Source organism: Podarcis gaigeae (genome assembly GCF_964106915.1).
Source record: "Podarcis gaigeae genome assembly, chromosome: 3".
Lineage (NCBI taxonomy): Eukaryota > Metazoa > Chordata > Lepidosauria > Squamata > Lacertidae > Podarcis > Podarcis gaigeae.
Window position 1 is genome coordinate 39019744 of NC_139680.1, and position 20180 is coordinate 39039923.

Consider the following 20180-nt stretch of genomic DNA (forward strand, 5'->3'; position numbering starts at 1 on the left):
AATGGTTCTGCTGTTGAACTGTTCTTAACTTTAATGATTTTCTCCTAACGTTCAGTTGACATCCACCCTCATAAAAGCACAAGGAGAGCAGCCCTGGTGGATCAGAACAGTGTCCCATCTAGTCTCAGTATCCTGTTCTATTAGCTGCCTGTGGGAAGCCCACAAACAGAACCTGAGCACAACTGCACCTGAGTGATGATTTCAAACAACTGGTACTCAGAAGCATATTGCCTCCATCAGTGGAGGAACAACATAGCTATTAGGATTAGTAGTCACTGGAAGCCTTAGCCTCTATGAATTTGTCTAATCCTTTTATAAAGTCAACCTGTTACTTAATCCCATTAGATCTAGACCTGCCCTCTCGGGCAGCAGACAAGATGTCTCTGCCCTCTTATAGGTGACAGTCCTTCAGGTATCTGACTACAGCTATCATGTCCTCTGTGTCTTCCCTTCTCCAGGCTAAAGAGACCTAGTTCCTTCACCCATTCTTCATAGGACTTCTTTGCAGGACCCTTGACCATCGTTGTCCTCTGAACCAGCTCCAAATGTCTACAACCTTCTCAAACTGAAGTGCTGAAGAACCCCCAGAGGAGCTCTGGCTACTGCAGTGTCTCATCCCTTCAGACGTACATAAAAACAAATGGTCAACTATGTTTGGTTTTGCTTACAGTGCTGCATGGAATCTCACATTTTAATCCACAAACTTTGTTCTAGTCAGAAAAGGGACACAATTTAACACCCATCTTGTTTATCTCCTTTAAATGCGGTATCAACATTCCAGGATGTGAGGTAGAAGGAGGATCGTTCAGGACTGTTGTCAAGACAACATTTTTAATTCATGAAGTACACATGCAACTTCAGATAAGGAGTTCACATTGCACAGTTGCTATGCCACCTTGAGATATTTCTCACAGTTACTGTCTGTGCTTGCATTAAGGTTCTCTCAGTTACAGTAGCCTGGCTGCCAGCCTCCTCACCCTTCCTTGGTCAGCAGACAGTTTTCTGTTGTTAAAAATGCACACTCAGCTTCCTACTCCACCCAAGCATATAACCTCAATGTAACATGCTTATCTCGCAGCAGGGTACTCAGTGCCCATTATGCCATGTTCCTGAAGTGTGACTCTTCAAAGGAATGAGAACTCAGGTCTGTAATGCCTGATGAACTCTTTCACCAGTTTTGTAGAATGGGTGGCCAAATAAACAGATGCTCTTTAGTGCTGCAGCTGTCATAGGAAGTGTGTGCGAATCAGCAGAGTAACTCAATGACAGCAGCATGTTGAGCAGAGAACCAAGTGATCCTTCAGCTATGTTGGGACATGTGAGATTCATTCTGGGAGTACATTCTAAGAAGAGTCCACCGTTTTCATTCTACTCTTAGATTTGCTTGTGGGAAAGGTCAATTCATTGAGAGAGACTCAGTTCTCTGACATGTTCTACATGATGTTTGGCCGGACATTGGCCAGGGCACTGAACAGCTAGGAAATCTCCCCACAGCCCTACAGGAGCTGCTCCCAATGAAAAGCTGCAACAGACCTGCAGCTGCAGAAGGACTGTTTGTCACCAGCCCTCCCAGCCAGTAGCTTTAACTGGCACAAGATCCCTGCTGCTGCTGCTGCTGCACTTGGCAGGATGGGCCTCTTACTCTTGAGTGATTCTGTTGGTGCTCTCTGTAAGCATGAAGTACCTAGAACATTTGCCAGAACTCCCACTGACTTCATTTGGACTGCGGGCAAAATAATATCTTCCTTGATTTTGGCCTATGCATCCTTTCCCCCCAATAAAAGTAAATATGCAGTATAGTCAGTTTCTCTCTAGGTACCTTTTTGTCAATGCTAAGGAATGCTTAGGGACGTGGATGGCACTGTGGGTTAAACCGCAGAGCCTAGGACTTGCCGATCAGAAGGTCAGAGGTTCGAATCCCCGTGACGGGGTGAGCTCCTGTTGCTCGGTCCCTGCTCCTGCCAACCTAGCAGTTCAAAAGCAATTCAAAGTGCAAGTAGATAAATAGGTACAGCTCCGGTGGGAAGGTAAATGGAGTTTCCGTGCGCTGCTCTGGTTCGCCAGAAGCGGCTTAGTCATGCCGGCCACATGACCTGAAAGCTGTATGCCGGCTCCCTTGGCCAATAAAGCGAGATGAGCGCCGCAACCCCAGAGTCGGCCACGACTGGACCTAATGGTCAGGGGTCCCTTTACCTTTTCAGGAATGCTTAAGAGCTTTACATTTTGTTATAAATAAAAAAGTGCAAATAACATTTGCCTCGTCTTAGCTTAGAATGCATATATTTCTTGCAATGTTTCTTGTCAAAATACGCATTTCCCCAATTGCTATTTTCTGTTGATAAAAAGCAGCTATTTAAGCTCTTGGGCTCTGTGCCATGTTTCACTGGGTTCTCAGGAGGGACCCTGATCATGACTTAGAGACAACCTGGGGCTTTTCATTCTTCCCGGGCCACCCGTCTTACAGAGAGCAACCGACATCATGAAATGCTTGCAGGAGAGAGCAATGTTTCTTCCCCCACTGCCCCATTTTTTACATCACCTGGCTCAATATCAAGGGAATAGCTGTCAATTTCAAGGTTAAGGCGCTGAGCTGCTGCGTCACAAAAATCCTCCAGCACACAATGGACAGCCTCTGTGATGTTGTACGGCACTGACTTGGCAAACTTCATTTTGCTGTTGACAATCACACTTCCATTGCGGAAGTTCAGTATTTCCAGTTGTTTGAAGCCTGTTAGGTTGGACTGTAGGTAAGGAAGAAGCTACAAAAAGAAAAAAGAAAAGAGAAAACTTTAAGTCAGTGGTGTCCAAATTTTTCAAAGAGGGCCAGATTTTATGAAGTGAAGGGCCGTGGGGGCCAACCAAAGGGTCAACTAAAGTTGTTGATTTTTTTTAGGGTTGGAGTTGTTGAGCTTCTTTTAGGATTGAAGTTGTTGAGGTTTTTTTTACAATTTTACCCCAGGAAATAAACTGCCACAGGGGCCAGATTAAATCGACCGGAGGGCAGGATTAGGCCTCCAAAATGGACTTTGGACATGCCTGCTTTAAGTCCTCTGTCACTGCCCATGTATCATTGATTCCACTTATTTTCACTTTTCATTTTAGGGAACATAAATCAACTGCTCTGTTTCACTGACTTTATTAGCAGACTTTACATCTGCTACCAGGTTAAGTTTCTCAGTTAGTCTTTAACTGTCTCTCTGGTTAGATCTTCTTCAATAATCTATTAAGATAGATAGAGTGTGATTTTCCTTCTAATTAAATTTCATAGGCTGCAATCCAGTTAAAAAAGAAATCAATGGGACTTAAACATGCTTAAATGTGAATTGCAGCCACAGGCAAGGCAGTTCTATGGTTTCAAGAGAGTTTTGCATGTTGTTAGTTGTTAAAAGGAAAAAGCGAGCCTTGGATATTTATGTCCCAGCTGCCAAAGTCAACAATAAGTACTTGTGTATACTGGCAGCTCTGCATTGCATAGCCAATAACTGAGCATGTTTTGTATGTTCTTTCATGGCAAGGAGAGCTAGCACCCTCCAGCTATGATTATTCACACTTCCAACCTCAGCCTTCTGGCTGAGGAAGCCAAAAGAGTCCCGCCCTGCAATGGCAGCAGGAGTGATCAGTGGTAGCTAAGGCAGTTCAAGGGATGTCATCCTTTTTATCTTCTGGTGCTGGTTTCACTTCATGCACACCTAAAATGGAGGCCCTATCCTCTCATGCCTGCTGGGCTCTGCTTTGTGGGAGAAGTTAAAATATTCTCTCTCCAGCTTCCCCTCTTCCAGAGGTGCTGGTGATAGAGCCGCTATTAGAGAGGAAGACTTTAACCACCACCATAGCTAAATACACAACTCAGGTGAAGAATACACAGATAAAATTCAGGGAAGTGCGGATTTTGAAAAATGAGTTTGTTTGGGGTTTTCTATTGTTTCAGAAAGCACAGGTTAGGTTTGCTGTTAAGTGTGAATTGACTTCCTCTTCCAACCCAAGTTGAGGCAGGGATGAGGTTGAAACTACATCATCATAATGACATTTCTTTGCTGCCCTTCATCTGAGGATCTTTCCCAGTAGTGATGTATGGAAGTGAGAGCTGGACCATAAAGAAGGCTGATCGCCGAAGAATTGATGCTTTTGAATTATGGTGCTGGAGGAAACTCTTGAGAGTCCCATGGACTGCAAGAAGATCAACCTATCCATTCTTAAGGAAATCAGCCGTGAGTGCTCACTGGATGGACAGATCGTGAAGCTGAGGCTCCAATACTTTGGCCACCTCATGAGAAGAGAAGACTCCCTGGAAAAGACCCTGATGTTGGGAAAGATGGAGGGCACAAGGAGAAGGGGATGACAGAGGACGAGATGGTTGGACAGTGTTCTTGAAGCTACAAACATAAGTCTGGCCAAACTGCGGGAGGCAGTGGAAGACAGGAGTGCCTGGCGTGCTCTGGTCCATGGGGTCACGAAGAGTCGGACACGACTAAATGACTAAACAACAACAACATCTGAGAATCACATGTGATTAGCATCATGAACAGGGTTGGGTAGTAAGAAGAGTAGGTGCCAGTTTTCTTTATAAAATGCTTTTCATTATTTGGAATTTGTTTTTAACTTGGGGAATGGCACGGGGTGGGGGGCATAACAGCTTGCAAATATAAATGCATTAAAGCCAATTCTTTGCCACCTACCAGCTGCATGAACTGCTGTTCGAGTGCTTTGTATTCTGAGGAACTCCGATTGAAGAGATCATCAGAAAACCGCATGTTGGTTACTCTCAAGCTGAAGAAGACTACTAGCTCTTTGCCTTTGGCTGCAGTTGTCATTGAGCTGGTGGTGACATACTTCAGTGGAGGAGCTGGAGTCATATCCGGAGTTTCTGGCAGTGCATAGTAGCCACTTCCATCCTCACTAATTGTTGCTGGCCTCATGATTTCAACCGTATCTAGTTCAGTAGCAATATCTTGCACCCCCATGTCAAATCCTGTAGGGATGTCACCGTCAGTCACTGCCCACCCAGAGCTTGTTGCTTCAAAAGACTGGTCAATGACAACAGAAGGACCACTGGTAGTCACAGCAGGCAATAAAATGATCTGATCTGTAGGCCCCAAAATATCATCTTCAGGAAGAGAGGTGGGAAGGGCAGGAGAACCAATGACATATGGTATAGTAGTTATTGCAGCCAAAATCTCATCGCCTGAAGATTCTAGTTCATCAGTGATCTTTACATCTAAAAAGGAAACAACACGTTGAACAACAACACTGTAGAAGACACACATTTAAGGTCTGCTGTGGAAGATGTTGAAGTGGAATTGTTTCCCTATTATGGCATTTATGCCCTACTTGCCACTGAAAACATGCACACAAGATGGCTAAAGAATAATTAAAATCCAATTCAGGTAATTGAAATGACAGTAATTCAGCAAAATACAAATCAGGACGCCTTATTAAAATGTCAATAAGCTGCAGCAAATAAATACAGGAATTCAACTCCAATCCGTTATAGTCTCAAAAGTCCAACAGAACAACAGTGTTCTAGCTAACCACCTGGCTGAGTGAAAGTGAGGCATCCATCCATATGGAATGAGTTCCACAAGGAATTACCCATGCCTCCTCTCCCACAAACACACTTATTCAAACAGAGAAGGCATGTGGAATATGAATTCCATGGAAAACCTTAATGTGTTAACTCAAACATTGTTCTCTTTATTCTAGTAAGGACCATATTCAGATGAAAAATTGGCCTACTTCTTCAACTCTGTTCATACAGTCATCTCCATGCATTTGGTGCATGCATACAGAGGAAGGAGGACCACCTGGGTTTGCCCTAACCTCAATGTTATGCACCTGCATTTGACTTCTTGGGGTGGGGGAGCATAATTGGGTGCCTTGCATAATTGACCACCAGACGTGGCACACGCACACCATTTGAATGGCAATGCCTATCAACTTTGGAGGGCTCCGCCCCCTCATATATTTTATTGGGGGAGGCCGAAGGCCGCCCTTTTCAAATGTGCTGAATGCATGGATGGCAGAGCAGGCAGAATGCATGACACTGTGGACGGTGCCCGTGGGTGCAGTCCTTTTCTGCCCCCCAGATACCCATTGTGTCACTTTTAAACATTTCCCCCTAAACTATTATTTTAGTAATGATAGCTCTACCTGATTACTTTCATAATTTATCTTAGGTCACCAAATCTCCTTACAGACCGCCCCCTGCCCATCATGTTTTCTCCTAAATGTGCAAAGGCCTTGGTATTCTGTACAGAAATATAGAGTACTCAAGAGTCTGTAACCAAAAGAAATATGACAGGAAAGGGAATTAGGAGCACAGCATAAAGATAAAGGGATGATGACAATTATATCAAGAATAATTCGCTTCAGTAGTATTGTGTCCTACAAGTTGCTATGCTGACATTTCTTGCTCAGAATCTTCATTTTTATGATTAAATCTTCAGCAACTAATTGGTTTGACAAACTGTCACACCTTTGATGCATGTGCAATTAGGTGCAAATTAGATGACAATGATTTGCCTTTGGTTTGAACATCAAAACGGTAAAGCTGACTATCTCCTAGAGTGTAGTCAATACAAATTTGCTGAATACACTTATGCACATTCTTCAGTTATTCCACAAATTCACTGACTCAATATTTCCTTAATAACTTGCCAACATACCTTGGTCAAAGGCTGAGTGGTTGCAAGACACAGAAGTGGGTTGCTATTGACATTTGTTTAGGTTATTTTCTTTTAATGAAGTTTGAGTGTGACTGGGTGCAAATGAATGAATATGGTGGAATAACTTACATTTTGTTTGAACGCAGTGATTTACTTGCTTTTTTTGAATAGATTTAGGTCTGATCTGCAGTTTATTCCCCTCCACAATCCTAGTGAGTGTTGCAAAACAGATAACTCAAGTCTCTGCCATCATTTCTCATATGCTACTGACTTGTTCTGCTATTGCAGTGCTGCTGGCAAATGTCTTTGAAGTTACGCTAAACTTACCCACCCTATATAATCACTGTTTAGAGACCCCTTACCAGGAGTGCTTCCTAAAACAGCAACAGGTGGGGACAAATATCAGTGTTGCATGGACGCTGGCTCTATGGAGCCTGTTTCTCAGATATTTCTCATTGTCACCTATTGACTTAGAAGCAGGGAGCTTCAGTGCTCAGGTTGGTGGGGGAGAATTATTAGCCAGGCTGTGGCACCACCCCCTTACAAAAAGCAGATAGGCTTACTACTACTTAGGAAAATGGAAACTTTTTTAGCTTATACATTCTAAAAAGCTGTATTTCATAAACTTAATATTCTCACCACCACCACCAAGTACCTAGATAACCTTGAGTAACTTTACTGATCTGAACCGTTGAGAAGACCTAACAGCATATGGAGGCTATAAACCTTGTCCCTAAATACATGTTCCTAAGATCATCTATCAAACTAGCTTCCAGGGGTTTGGTGGCCTTACATGAAAGCTTTGCAATAGTTCAGTCAGTAGAGCATGAGACTCTTAATCTCAGGGTTGTGGATTCGAGCCCCATGGTATTATTATTATTATTATTATTATTATTAGCCACCCAGCCACTCTTGTATTGAAGGGGGTTGAACTAGATGATCCTCATGGTCCCCTTCCAACTCCACAATTCTATGATCCTATGTCAAACTATATTGAAGAGCATGCCACGTAGAAAATAAATTTATATACTCACTAGCAGAAAAAAAAATGTTATATGCAAAGCTTCTCTAAAACAGAACCAATACACAACTTATGGGAACAGCTATGGTGAAATGGACAGCTATGGTGAAGGATACAAAAAAATTTCAAAAATGACTTACAGAAATGGATCCCTGTGATTCAATGCAGGCAACTCCCCATTTGTATGGGGGAGTTGCAGCAGCGCATAAGCCCATTCTGCCCCCACCCCATTCTGCCCATTCCACCCCTTTCCAGGGCCGAAAATGATGTGTGTCGATAGCCACATGTCAGTCGGGTACGTGCAAAATGGTTGTTGCCTGTATATGGGAGAGAAGTTAGGTTTCACAGGAACAGAAGTAGTTTACTATACAAGGTAGTAATATTTCTGTGTTAAGTTTTCATATGAGTCTATTATATAATCAGTTGGTAATAAAACATCTAACACGCACACAAGATAGATTGAAATTACATCTTCATTATTAATACTTTCTCTGGTATTGTGAAGAAATTCATTTCATGAGAAAAATGTAATCATTACAGTATGCTTATTATTTGCCACTGTATTTTCTGGGAATGCACTTTTTATTTCTGCTTACTGTACTTTAACTATTTTGGGCAGCTTAGAGAATTAGTGTTTCCTAATGAAAGGATTATAAAGTGAGAGCCATGCCACTGAATTCTATTACAGTACCAAAACAGCGTGAGTCTAATTAGATGGCTAATATGACAGGAGGGGAATTGCAGGTCAGAGACGGCCTATGAAAGAATCCTTTATCCGTAACTCAACTTCCTGTTTTGCTTTTATATTCTGTTGCTTCTCAAATGCTGTTAAAAAAAAAAGAATATGTAAGGACTACCAAAACATTATAGAAAGCAACATGTAGTTTAAGAACAAAAAGGCATATGCCACAATCCAACAGAGTGTTAAATCTGGGTTAGGTCCACTCAGTGCTTTTTTCCCCTGGCAGTGTATTTTTCTGCCTCAAATCAGAGCCTCACATCTCCTTCCCAAAGCCGGGGAAGTTTGTCCCCAGCTTAGGGACAAAGACATGATGCTCTGGCAGGGTCCGATAGCCCTCCCTTGCGTGGTGAGTACCGGCACCTGTTTTTCTAGAAAAAAAGCATTGAGTCCTCTAATTTAAACAAGTTCAAACACACCTAACTCTGTTAGGACAGAACTCTCAGGGCAGAATATTATTCATTTGATTTAGAATCTATAGGTAAATTTCCAGGTAAAAGCTGTTTACATTGGAATCCTGTACCAAAAAGAACATTTCAATTATATTTCTAGAAAGACTGAAAATGAAATAAGCAGCAAGTAGGTATGCATACTGAAGAACTGTGGATGGATTCTTACATTCATGTACAACGTCTAACTCTTTTCTCTCTCTCAGCTTCTACCAATAGCATGCACTTCAGCATGCAGACATAGTGTTGCTGGAAGAACAGGGACAGAATATTTTAAAACACAGCTTCAAGTTTCAATATTTCTGAAAGACTTGTGTCCCCTCTGGCTTAGCTGCTCTGATGTCACAGGGGGTCAGGGTAGCTTAGCCCTAAGCAGCTGAGTCCTGAAGGAAATGATCTAGGAAGATCTTAGAATGGGAATTTAGAAGCCAGTGAACAACTTTTGCTAAATTGAACCATGTAAGTACAGTGGTACCTTGGGTTATATGCTTCAGGTTACATATGCTTCAGGTTACAGACTCCGTTAACCCAGAAATAGTACCTCGGGTTAAGAACTTTGCTTCAGGATGAGAACAGAAATCGTGCTCCGGCGGTGCAGCGGCAGTGGGAGGCCCCATTAGCTAAAGTGGTGCTTCAGGATAAGAACAGTTTCAGGTTAAGAACGGACCTCCGGAACAAATTAAGTACTTAACCTGAGGTACCACTGTACTGTTTGTCACTGGCTTTCGGATTACACCTTGCTGCTACATATACATTTAGCAGTTGCAGAGCATTTTGATGGAAAGCTACTAGTGGCAACAAAAATACACTACCAAAAATTGTAATCAAATGCAGGGAGTGCCTGATTCTCAGCATACTTAACATTTTTCAAAATGAGAGAGGTCGCAAGGGGGCCAAAAAGCTATCTACAGAAGGTAAAAAAAAGAAGTGTAAAGAACTAAAATAACTCTGCTTGTCTGTATAAGCATACTATTTGGCAGCACCTTTAAAATTATATTTTGACAAGCTCAGTACATTGTTATGAGTTTGTGGGTGCCAGAATCCCCTGTGTTATGAGTTCCAGGCTCCCTGCTGATATGAGTTTCTGGGTGCCGGACACTGAACCCCTGGATTCAGCAAATGTTAAAATATAAACCAGACCAGTTTTCTGATGAGGTAGTCGCCTGGGAGATGAGCCATTAGGAGAACAAAAGGAAGACAATGAGTGATTAGGAAACCAAAGACAGGGGGGCACTCCCTCAACTCAGAGTTACTTAGAAGTTTGAAGGAGAGTTTTTAGAGCTGGCTGTGATGTGACCTGGGAGGACAAAAAGGTGTCAGGCTGTTAAAGGCAGCAAGCTGGAGAGCATGAGCATGATATCTTAAGTCTGTTTGGATCCAAGGCTGTGCCTATGGGAGAAGCAAGACCTTCTTGGAGTGTTAGTGCTGTGAACTCCTCCAGGTTCAGGTTGTGTATGTATGTAAATAAACGATATATCATGGAGCCTGGTTGAACCCCTGGAACCCCTGGAATCTCGCACTGCTGGGAGATTGGAGTGGTGTGCAACAATACAATCCACGTTCTCTGTAAATGGAGATGCGATTCCAAATCAAATCTTAAACCCTTTGTTTCTCATTTGCTATATGACATATTGAACATTATGGCAAACCCTTTCACAGGCTAATTTAATACCCGGAAACGTAGCTCTATGGTATCAGCATTTATTGGATGGAGCAATGACAGGAGTCAACAAGGCACAAAACACATGAAAGAATAAGCCAAGATTCCTAAAAAAGAAAAAAAAAGGCAAGCAGAAAATTAGAAACGGAAGAATAACACCAATCCTACTGGTTCAACTGTAATGCCTGTTTCTCTTCAATTAGGTGGACTAAAACTATTTGTTATTTCTCAATACCTAGGGCACAGGTGGCGCTGTGGGTTAAAGCCTCAGCGCCTAGGACTTGCCGATCGAAAGGTCGGCGGTTCGAATCCCTGCGGTGGGGTGCGCTCCCGCTGCTCGGTCCCAGCGCCTGCCAACCTAGCAGTTCGAAAGCACCTCCGGGTGCAAGTAGATAAATAGGGACCGCTTACCAGCGGGAAGGTAAACGGCGTTTCCGTGTGCGGCTCTGGCTCGCCAGAGCAGCGATGTCACGCTGGCCACGTGACCCGGAAGTGTCTCCGGACAGCGCTGGCCCCTGGCCTCTTGAGTGAGATGGGCGCACAACCCCAGAGTCTGTCAAGACTGGCCCATACGGGCAGGGGTACCTTTACCTTTACCTTTAGGGCACATTAGCCCTGGCACATCTTGGTATGTTTGAATTACATTTTAAGGTGGATTTAAGGCATAACCTATAAAGGATGACTGGCTATGAAGGATCTTGATTTGAAATCCCAATTGTTTCTCCCACCCTTTCACATGTTGGGAACATCCTGAACCAGAGTTCCTTTGAATGAACATTTTAAAAAGCAATTTGTGTGGAAGAAAATGTGCAACTTTGGCCTATAGTCAATCATGACGCTGCTGCAATTGTCTGCATACTTACTTGGCAATAAGAAGCCTCACTGAACTCAGCAGGACTAAATTCCAAGTAAGCATGCATAGTACTGCACAGTGCTTTTCAGGAAAATAGCTGGGCTGAATCTTGGGTGAGCATGAAAGCAGCAATGTGTTATTGAAGGAAAGTTTATATCTAACCTGAAAGTTGTGAACGTATTCCTGAAATGTATCTGTACAGCAGTCCTTTTGCAGAAAACAATAACTACAGAATAATGACTGACTTAAAAAAAAACTGACAAAAAATATGGATGTTTGAACATAGAAATATGAGCTGTCTGAAAACATCAAGATCAGTGTCTTTATTACAATACCCTGTGCTGCTGATGAAATTGCATGTTGCTTCTCACAAACCCCCAAAATAACCATTGCACATACAATCTAATATTGCTTTCAGAGTTTCAACTCCCAGGGTTGAAAAGCTTTCTAACCTTAAAGTAGCACACACACAAAAAAAATCTATATCTATCTATCTGTCTATCATCTATCTATATCTGTCATCTATCTATCTATCTATCTATCATCTATCTATCTATCTATCTATCTATCTATCTATCTATCTATCTATCATCTATCTATCTATCTATCTATCTATCATCTATCATCTATCTATCTATCTATCATCTATCTATCATCTATCCATCCATCCGGATGTGGAAACAGAAAGCCTTATATTCATCAAAACTTCATGTAATTCTCATAAAAAGGTACATAGCTGGACTTGCTTTTTCTATCTTCAAAGCATTGACTTCAGCCAGATCATTCTCAACACATCTATAGCAGGAAAAGATATTGGCAGACAGTGGATGGTGCTCCTGATGAAAACGTTAACAATGACTTTGTCAGTTTGTGATCAAACAGAATTTGTAAGAACTAAAAGTAAGGATAATGAAATCAGAGTTCTTACCTGACAAGGCTTGCTTATCCAAAAGAATTTTTAAAAGGTCCTGTGTCTCATGTCATTTCGGACGCTTTCTCACTTACATCCACAAACAGTGGCACACTTCTCCAGTGGTAACTTAAGCATGAATGTACTTCACATACCTGCCAAGGGCCCTGGTAAAAATGGGACAACTTGGGGTTTTTTTTGCAGGAGATTGTGGTAGCCATTTTGGGTGATAACCTCACGCACTCTAGCCCGCAAAATGCACTTTTTGGGGGCCCACGATGTTCAAATGCCCTGTGACTTTATCTTCTTTCCACATAATCTGAGCACTGGATTCTGTTGTCCTGCACTGTTTACCTTCCCTTGTATTTAGCAAATAACACTAGGTCCCTAGAGGTGGAATAGCTTTTGTAAGGTAAAATCTCACCATCATGGCTATGCCAGTGTATTCAGCTTAAGTGTCTGCTCCATCTTGGGCCCACTTCAGTCATTATATATTTTTTTAAAAAATAAGATCAAAATATGAAGTTTGGAGGAGCCAAAGGGGCATCTCTAGCTGGAATCTGTTGCTGAGAAAATTACTTCCCGTCAGTTCATGGTAAGGCTACTCCTAGATCAGAATAGAATGGGAGCAAGTTATTTAGCATAATGTTTGTTTCAAATCATTTCTGAAATGAATAATTCCCTTCTGCTACTTTGGTTAAGGAACCAAAAGCACTAATACCTGTCAGCCCACTAAAAAACAAACAAAGGATTTATCTAAAATCCAGCAATCTGGAACATGAGACAGATTTGTGACAACGTCTACAAACTAATGAGATGGAGACGAGAGCTGCATTTGCCTGCAGGCTGTGTCCATGATGTCTGAAAGAAAACCATATTTGTTTTGATCTGTTCAACATTCTGTAAGCACTGAGATGGGCCCCTTTGCATGAATAAACTGCCTGCATGTACTTGGAAATCAAATGAGAACTGATAGTTTCCCTTATTTAAACAGTCCTTTGTTTTCAAGTATTTTCCCCCAGTTAGTTCATGCAGAAGCGTGCTTGCAACACACTGAGCTGCCCAGAAAATGCAGCTTCATTTTGTTAGAAAACGCCACACGAAGGAGAGAAGATGGTGGAATGATTGGTGTTATAGGTATGTGCAGGTGCTCCAACAGCTTATGCCAAGTGGCAGCCCCTGCCAATAAAGTGGAAAAAGCGACGATACACTCTATCATTTGGACTGTGCAGTTTTAGTCTTTACGATGTCAGCAAACAGATTGCTGCAGGTGTCGGCTAAACTCACCATCAAAGCAATTTCAACAGAAAACATGGTCAGTTTCAAATTGACAGAAGAGAGGCTACACATTCCTTTTCAGGTCCACAGAGCAGAGGCATACAATATGACATTTGAACCATCATACATCAGCTTAAAGATATACATGAGCCTGTTGCCCATGCACACAGCCCCTTTGTTGCGAGCAATGGCAGACTTGGAGCTATCAAATTTCAGTGGCACCCTGTGTTCTGATAAAATCCAGTGCCCACCCCACCTCTCATGCTCCATTCTACAGCATCATCATGGCACCCCGCGCAGCATGGTGACCAGTGCGACCCAACTGGTTGCTCTGCCCTTAAACTGCCTCTGTTGTGAGCCATGATTAAACAAAGAGGCATCTAACTAACCAGTTTCCTGTTCCATCTGAAACTAGGATTACTAGTTTTGGAACAATCCGGGATACTATACTACAAACTGAAGTTGGTTTATTATCTTGGAATGTTCCAAAACTGGGAAACTATGGTTTATTAAAAGCTCCCAGATTTAACTATGGCTTGGGTAAAGGGGACAGAAGCCCTCTGAAAATCTCAGCTTAATAAACTAAGATATGATTGTTTAAGCTTGTTGGCACAGATATTTTTTTCCTCCGTTGCCTGTGGAAAGCATTTCAGAGTACCCTGTTAGCTGCTGCAAACCAGAAAGCCAGATAAGGGAAATGCAGCTAATGTATCACACATGGAAGCAGACTGGGAATTGCTGTCACTTTGCCATCAGCTGAATGAGTTACAGCAAATCCCTTCATAACCCCGAGTGTATAACTTCCATTTCATCACTGCCTGTCTGAGTGTTTTGTCACAAGTCCTAACAGAAAACACCTTGGATCACTTTCTCTTGTGTGAACAATGAGCTTCCTGGGAAGCCAAGTTTCTTACCTTGCCCTTGTAAACCTTATTCTGAAAGGGACAGTGATAATCTTGACTCCCAAAAAACCGCCAGATGTATGCCAAGAAAGACTGCCTCACATTCAGCATCTTAACACTTCCTTGCTGCCATGAACTGGGCACTCTGCTCTGAGATGCTGAGAATTTATAGGATCCCAGTGACACGTGTGCATTTTTCATGCACCTCATGATGATTCCAGCAAACCTGGAGCCCCATTAAATTGATAGTGACAGCAATGTGAAAGAAGAAAAATGGAACTGCTTTGCAGATCCCAGCTGAGACTTTGAAAATCCTACAGTGCATTCAGGCAAAGGCTCTAGACCCAGGGTGCCAGAGTAGCCTGGGAGGCTACAGAATGCAGACCACCAAAGAGATGATTTGCAGAATAAAAGAATGCTAACTGTGCACACCACGCTGAGGTATTTCATTTCCGATGTTATATTTTGGGACAATTAACATGCCTATGAATGCAATTGCAGAGAACACCAAGATCATGAAAATAACACACTGAAAAGAGGCAGTTCCCACATCACCTGGTAGCCTGGCTGGGCAGCTGCTGGTTGCCCACTGTCCCAACCTCCCTTCCCCAGCTGTGATGCTGCTTCTATTTCTATGTTGCATCTGAATCACGTCTCAGTTATGAAAGTGATGGATCAATGCCTGGATGTAGTGGCGGATGGGATGAGAGCTAATAAGCTTCAGCTAAATGCCAATAGGATGGAGGCCCCGAGTCTGGCAGGCAACTTTTAATGCTACACTATCCCTGAAGGAGCAGGTGTGCAGAATGCCCAGGTGGTGGGAATGGCACCTATGACTGCTCTTGGGTCCCGCTAACCATGCCGCACTGACTTGGTAACATCAGGACTGGGCTACTGTGGTGAGTTCTACAAGGTGCAACCTTTAAGATTGGTAGGGAAGCTGCAGCTAATGCAGAATACAGTGCTTAGGCTGCTGACTAAGGAAGCTTAATGCAAACATTTAACACCGCTTTTTAAAGAACCGCATTGGCTGCCAATACGCTACTGCCATTCCAAGTTTAAGGCTTTTGTACTTACCTAAAGCCCTAAACTGCTTCCGACTGGGTTATGTGAATGGTTTGCCCTGTATAGATCTGCCTGGAGGGGGCTAGGCCCATTCATGCTGCACTAAACTACAGTGCAGTGTGACATCAACATGTGGCTGCTTTCTCTCAGCCTCAGCTATGCCACTCACTTCATCTGCAGTATAGGGAAGATAATTCTTGCTCACTTGTTGTAATATTAACTGAGGTAATGTATGTGAACTGAACACTTGACATGCAGTATATACATGCTCAACATTATTATAAGCGCAGTTCATTAAAAATGTCTGGAAGGGAAATGCAAGCCTTTCTGCAACAGTAAATGCACATTTTACATATAATGCCATTATCTGCATACTGTCAACACATGGTATGAACACAGGATCTCCTGTACTGGAAAGGTACTAAATAGCTTACCTTGCTCAGAGAGGATCGTTGAGTCTGTGCTGGGGATCTGGTCTTTCATCTTCTCATCTTCACTCTCCTCATCGCTAACCTCCTGAAAGATACCAGCAGTAAATGTTGCAGGTGTGAATAACTGTTCAGTCGGCATCTCAGAAAAGGCTGGGCTTAAATCATTGCTGGCTGATTGATCTGCTGGAGGAGGTGAATCAGGATCTCCTGGTCTGAGAGGAACCCCAGTACTATCCAAGGCATTGAAAGGCACTGTGGGCATTGGGTAATCTAGAATGAGGTTTGTATCCTCAATGTCATTAACTGTTGCTGGACTTGCATAAACCAGTGGTACTTCAGAGGTCTAGCAAAGAGAAGAAAGAGAGGATGAAGAAAACCTGAAGAGAGGAACAATTGCTATGATACTTAGTTGTGGTCCTAGGGAAGGCCATTGCACACATTAAGGTTGCTAAGTGCTTGTCTATTATGATTTAAGTGTACATTATAGAACCTTGATTTGCTCTGGTTTCTATAAACTGCACTGCAAACCAGGGGTTGCCTCTGTGTAATGCAGGGTTTCCCACACTTGGGTCTCCAGCTGTTGTTGGACTACAACTCCCATCATCCCTAGCTAGCAGGACCAATAGTCAGGGATGATGGGAACTGTAGTCCAAAACCCCGGAGACCTAAATTTGGGAAACTCTGCTGTAATGTATACAGGTACACTCCAGAAAATATTTTACAACTGTGTACGTATGTGCGCGCACACATGTATGTATTTTTATTTATAGAGTTTATTGTTACACTATTTGTCACATATGATCCTGGAGTGGCTCATAACAATATAAATATATAAAGGTAACATTAACACATTCACCTGTCCTCTCACAAATATTCAAAATACTCTGAAGCAAGAGAACTGCTTCATCTGGCACTAGAAAACTGACAGAGTAGGTGCTAGCTAGACTTCAGGGGAGAGAATATTCTATAGCCCAGGGTGCTATTGCTGAGAAGGCCCTTGGTGTGTCTGTCTATCGGAGAGGGTCATAGATATCCTGGCCTCAGTTAACATTAAAACAATGAACAGGGTGGCGATACAATGACTATTGCAATCGACAGAAGGTAGTATCACCAAGGCAACTATCTGTAAACAAATAATAAACATTCATTGTTTGTTCTCAGTTAACATTGGCAGTACCAGAAGAGCCTCCATAGTCAACATCAAAGGAAGGACAATATGGAGAAGACACCATCTTTCAGGTAACTGGGTCCTAAGGCATTTAAGGCTTTATACATCTGAACTGTTACTTTATAATAGGCCCAGTGACAAATATGACAGACAGTCCAGATATTTAAGGACTGCATGCCCATTAGTTCTGTGGTTGCTGCATTTTTTTAAATGGCTGGTGTCTCCTGACCATCTTCAAGGACAATACTACACAGAGTGAACTGCAGTGCTCCAAACAGGAGGTTACTAGAGAATGGATCACTATGGCCAAGCCATTCCCTACTCAAGAATGGTCATAACTGGTGAAACAGCCCCAACTGGAGAAAGGCACTCCATACCAGATACCACTTGGGCCTTCAGTGACAAGGTAAAATCAAGGAGTAGCCCCACACTACAGATCTGATCCTTCAAGAGGAGTCAGCTCCATCTATAACAGGCCACCTTCTTCTTTCCTGGATCCAACGTATCATTGAAACCACAGATATTGTAATCTGTGGCCCTCCAGATATTGTTGGACTATGCCTCCCGTCATCAATGACCATGCTGCTGGGGCCTGATGGAAGTAGGAGCCCAACAGCATATGGAGGGTCACAGGTAGGTTACTCCTGCTATATGACATTTTCACATGATCAATCAATAAATTATGCAATAAACACATTTTATTTTTTGGTGCCACAAGTCATGCATGCTCCAGATTTTGTTTTCCGTATCTGTTGCCTCCTCCCTCCATGGGAGACATAGATTTGCTCTGAGATAAATGGTAGAAGGGGCAGGAACCTTTTGGATCTCCCTCCTTTGCTAGTTTTTAAAACTAGGGCAGATGAGCACCAGCTCTGTTTTGGTTTAGCAAACAAAGTTTAATAGCCACCAATGGAATAAAATATACACGTTCACAAAATAGGAGTTTATGCGGGGGATCGGGAGGGCAGGAGGCTGAGTGTTGGAAACTTTGCCTTAAAAACAACTGTGTTGAAAAGTTCACTCCGGCACTAGGGTTTCATAGGATGTGAACACATGGTGGGGGGAGAGGGGAAACGAAAATTGCGTGAAGCAGAAGGAGTTGTATTGGACAGAGAAGACATAATAGCAGCCTGGGTCTGTTGGATGCTACTCATATTCACAGTCAAACTTTTATTTTACAATGATTTTATTGGGTTCCTGGTATATATCTTACCTTAAGGAACAAAGGCAGGAAAATTTACTCACCAACCCAGGTCCAGCGACACCATCGGTTACCATGGATTGGATATCATTATCTACGTCACTTGATGGCCTAATGGTTTCTGCAAAATGAGACAAATGCAAACGGATTTTTTTCAGTAAATCTGCATAAATGACAAGAAGCATGCTTACTGATCAAAGTGTGCAAAATGTTACATAAGGTGCTATGTTGTAAACTTGAGTAATGCCACACGACAAATACAATTACAGAGCTGGGGGGGGGGTTGGTCATTCAATATGAATTTAAATTTTAAAGATGCTGCTTACTCCAGAGAACTGAGCTTTCTCTCTAAATTAACTAATGGGAAAGAGCAGTATGAACTCAGATTGTTCAGGATGTCCACATTGCAAGGCCTCGGTCCTGTATACCTGAAGGAGCGTCTCCACCCCCATCGTTCAGCCCGGGCACTGAGATCCAGCGCCGAGGGCCTTCTGGCAGTTCCCTCATTGCAAGAAGTAAGGTTACAGGGAACCAGGCAGAGGGCCTTCTCGGTAGTGGCGCCTGCCCTGTGGAACGCCCTCCCAGCAGATGTCAAGGAAATAAACAACTATTTTACTTTTAAAAGACAACTGAAGGCAGCCCTCTTTAGGGAAGTTTTTAATGTCTAATGCTGTATTGTTTTTAATATTCAGTTGGAAGCCGCCCAGAGTGGCTGGGGATACCCAGCCAGATGGGCGGGGTGTAAATAATAAATTATTATTATTATTGTTCCCATTACACAGCAACAGGTCTGGGTTTACTACTGAGTGTCTATTTGGCTCAAAGCACCAGTTAATTCTAGCTTGCTGACAAATGTGGTACGCTTGTGAAATATATGTGCTGTTCAAATCCATTTGTTGCATTCATACATATATTTATTCATTTTACTAGATCTCTGCAATCTCAGAGAGAATCAATGATGCACAGCGCAAGGTCATTTTCAACTGGCTCCCTAGTTCACAAAGAGGAAAATCTGATTGACTGACCGTCAGCAAACTGAAGTGTCCCAAGATCCATGGACAGTGACTTATCTTCCTGTAGTGCCATGGCAACCATCTGCTGGAGGTCTGTCACTCTCGGTTTAGTTGCTGGTATCTCGCCCTCCGTACTAATAGAACCTTTTTCGTTTTCAATCTTGTTGGAGCTGATAGTTGAGATGTCATCCGCAGGACCTTTAACTTCGGACTCCTCTCTCTCAAAGTTGATGACATACCGAGCTACCGTGCTGCTTGACCTTTGGGTGTGGGAGGAAACTAAGTGTATGATAAATGCTTTTACCTGTGCCAAGTTCATATTTCACTGAAATTGGTTTAGTAATAGAGGAGGACATGGAAGACCTGCTTGTCATTAGGTGATTGATTTCACTGGCTAGCTTGCTAATCTAAGTTAGTAGCAATGAGTCACAACTTCCCTCGGTCACCCAGCCCTCTTCACTGGTTAAAACCCAGTCACACTGCTTTTATGGTGACTGAGATGGGTTAGGAGATATTGCCACTGATGCGAGTTAACAGGAGCTCTTGCAATATGACTCACTCCAGTCATGTAAAGGTCAACTTGGCTAAATTATTGAAATGCCTTCTCCAGGCAACCAACACATTAAAATACCAGCAATGGAAAATAACATTTAATCCACAATGCAACACAATTAATGATGCAAAATTTAAAAACTAGATTTCCCATCCTTCCTAGTTTGGATTGAGGCATGCAGGTAGATGTTTGTGAAGGGGGAGATGCTTAAAATCCCATTTAGCATAATAAATGAACTTTGCTTCTCACTTGCATGGAAAACCAGACGCCTTTCT

General features: G+C 42.7%; 1 protein-coding gene across 7 annotated transcripts in view; it reads right to left on the reverse strand.

Moving 5' to 3' along the window:
• Positions 1–20180, reverse strand: part of IMPG1 (interphotoreceptor matrix proteoglycan 1) — a 70461-nt gene that overhangs the window by 7059 nt on the left and 43222 nt on the right. For 6 of the 7 annotated variants that reach the window (XM_083730125.1, XM_083730126.1, XM_083730123.1 and 3 more), the window contains 5 exons: positions 19365–19612; positions 18384–18460; positions 15974–16313; positions 4677–5215; positions 2540–2759 (listed from right to left, as the gene is read on the reverse strand). In XM_083730125.1, the coding sequence (XP_083586251.1) occupies positions 2540–2759; positions 4677–5215; positions 15974–16313; positions 18384–18460; positions 19365–19612 (1424 nt within the window). The remainder of the gene's footprint in view (positions 1–2539; positions 2760–4676; positions 5216–15973; positions 16314–18383; positions 18461–19364; positions 19613–20180) is intronic. The other variant, XM_083730124.1, reaches the window with a different exon arrangement.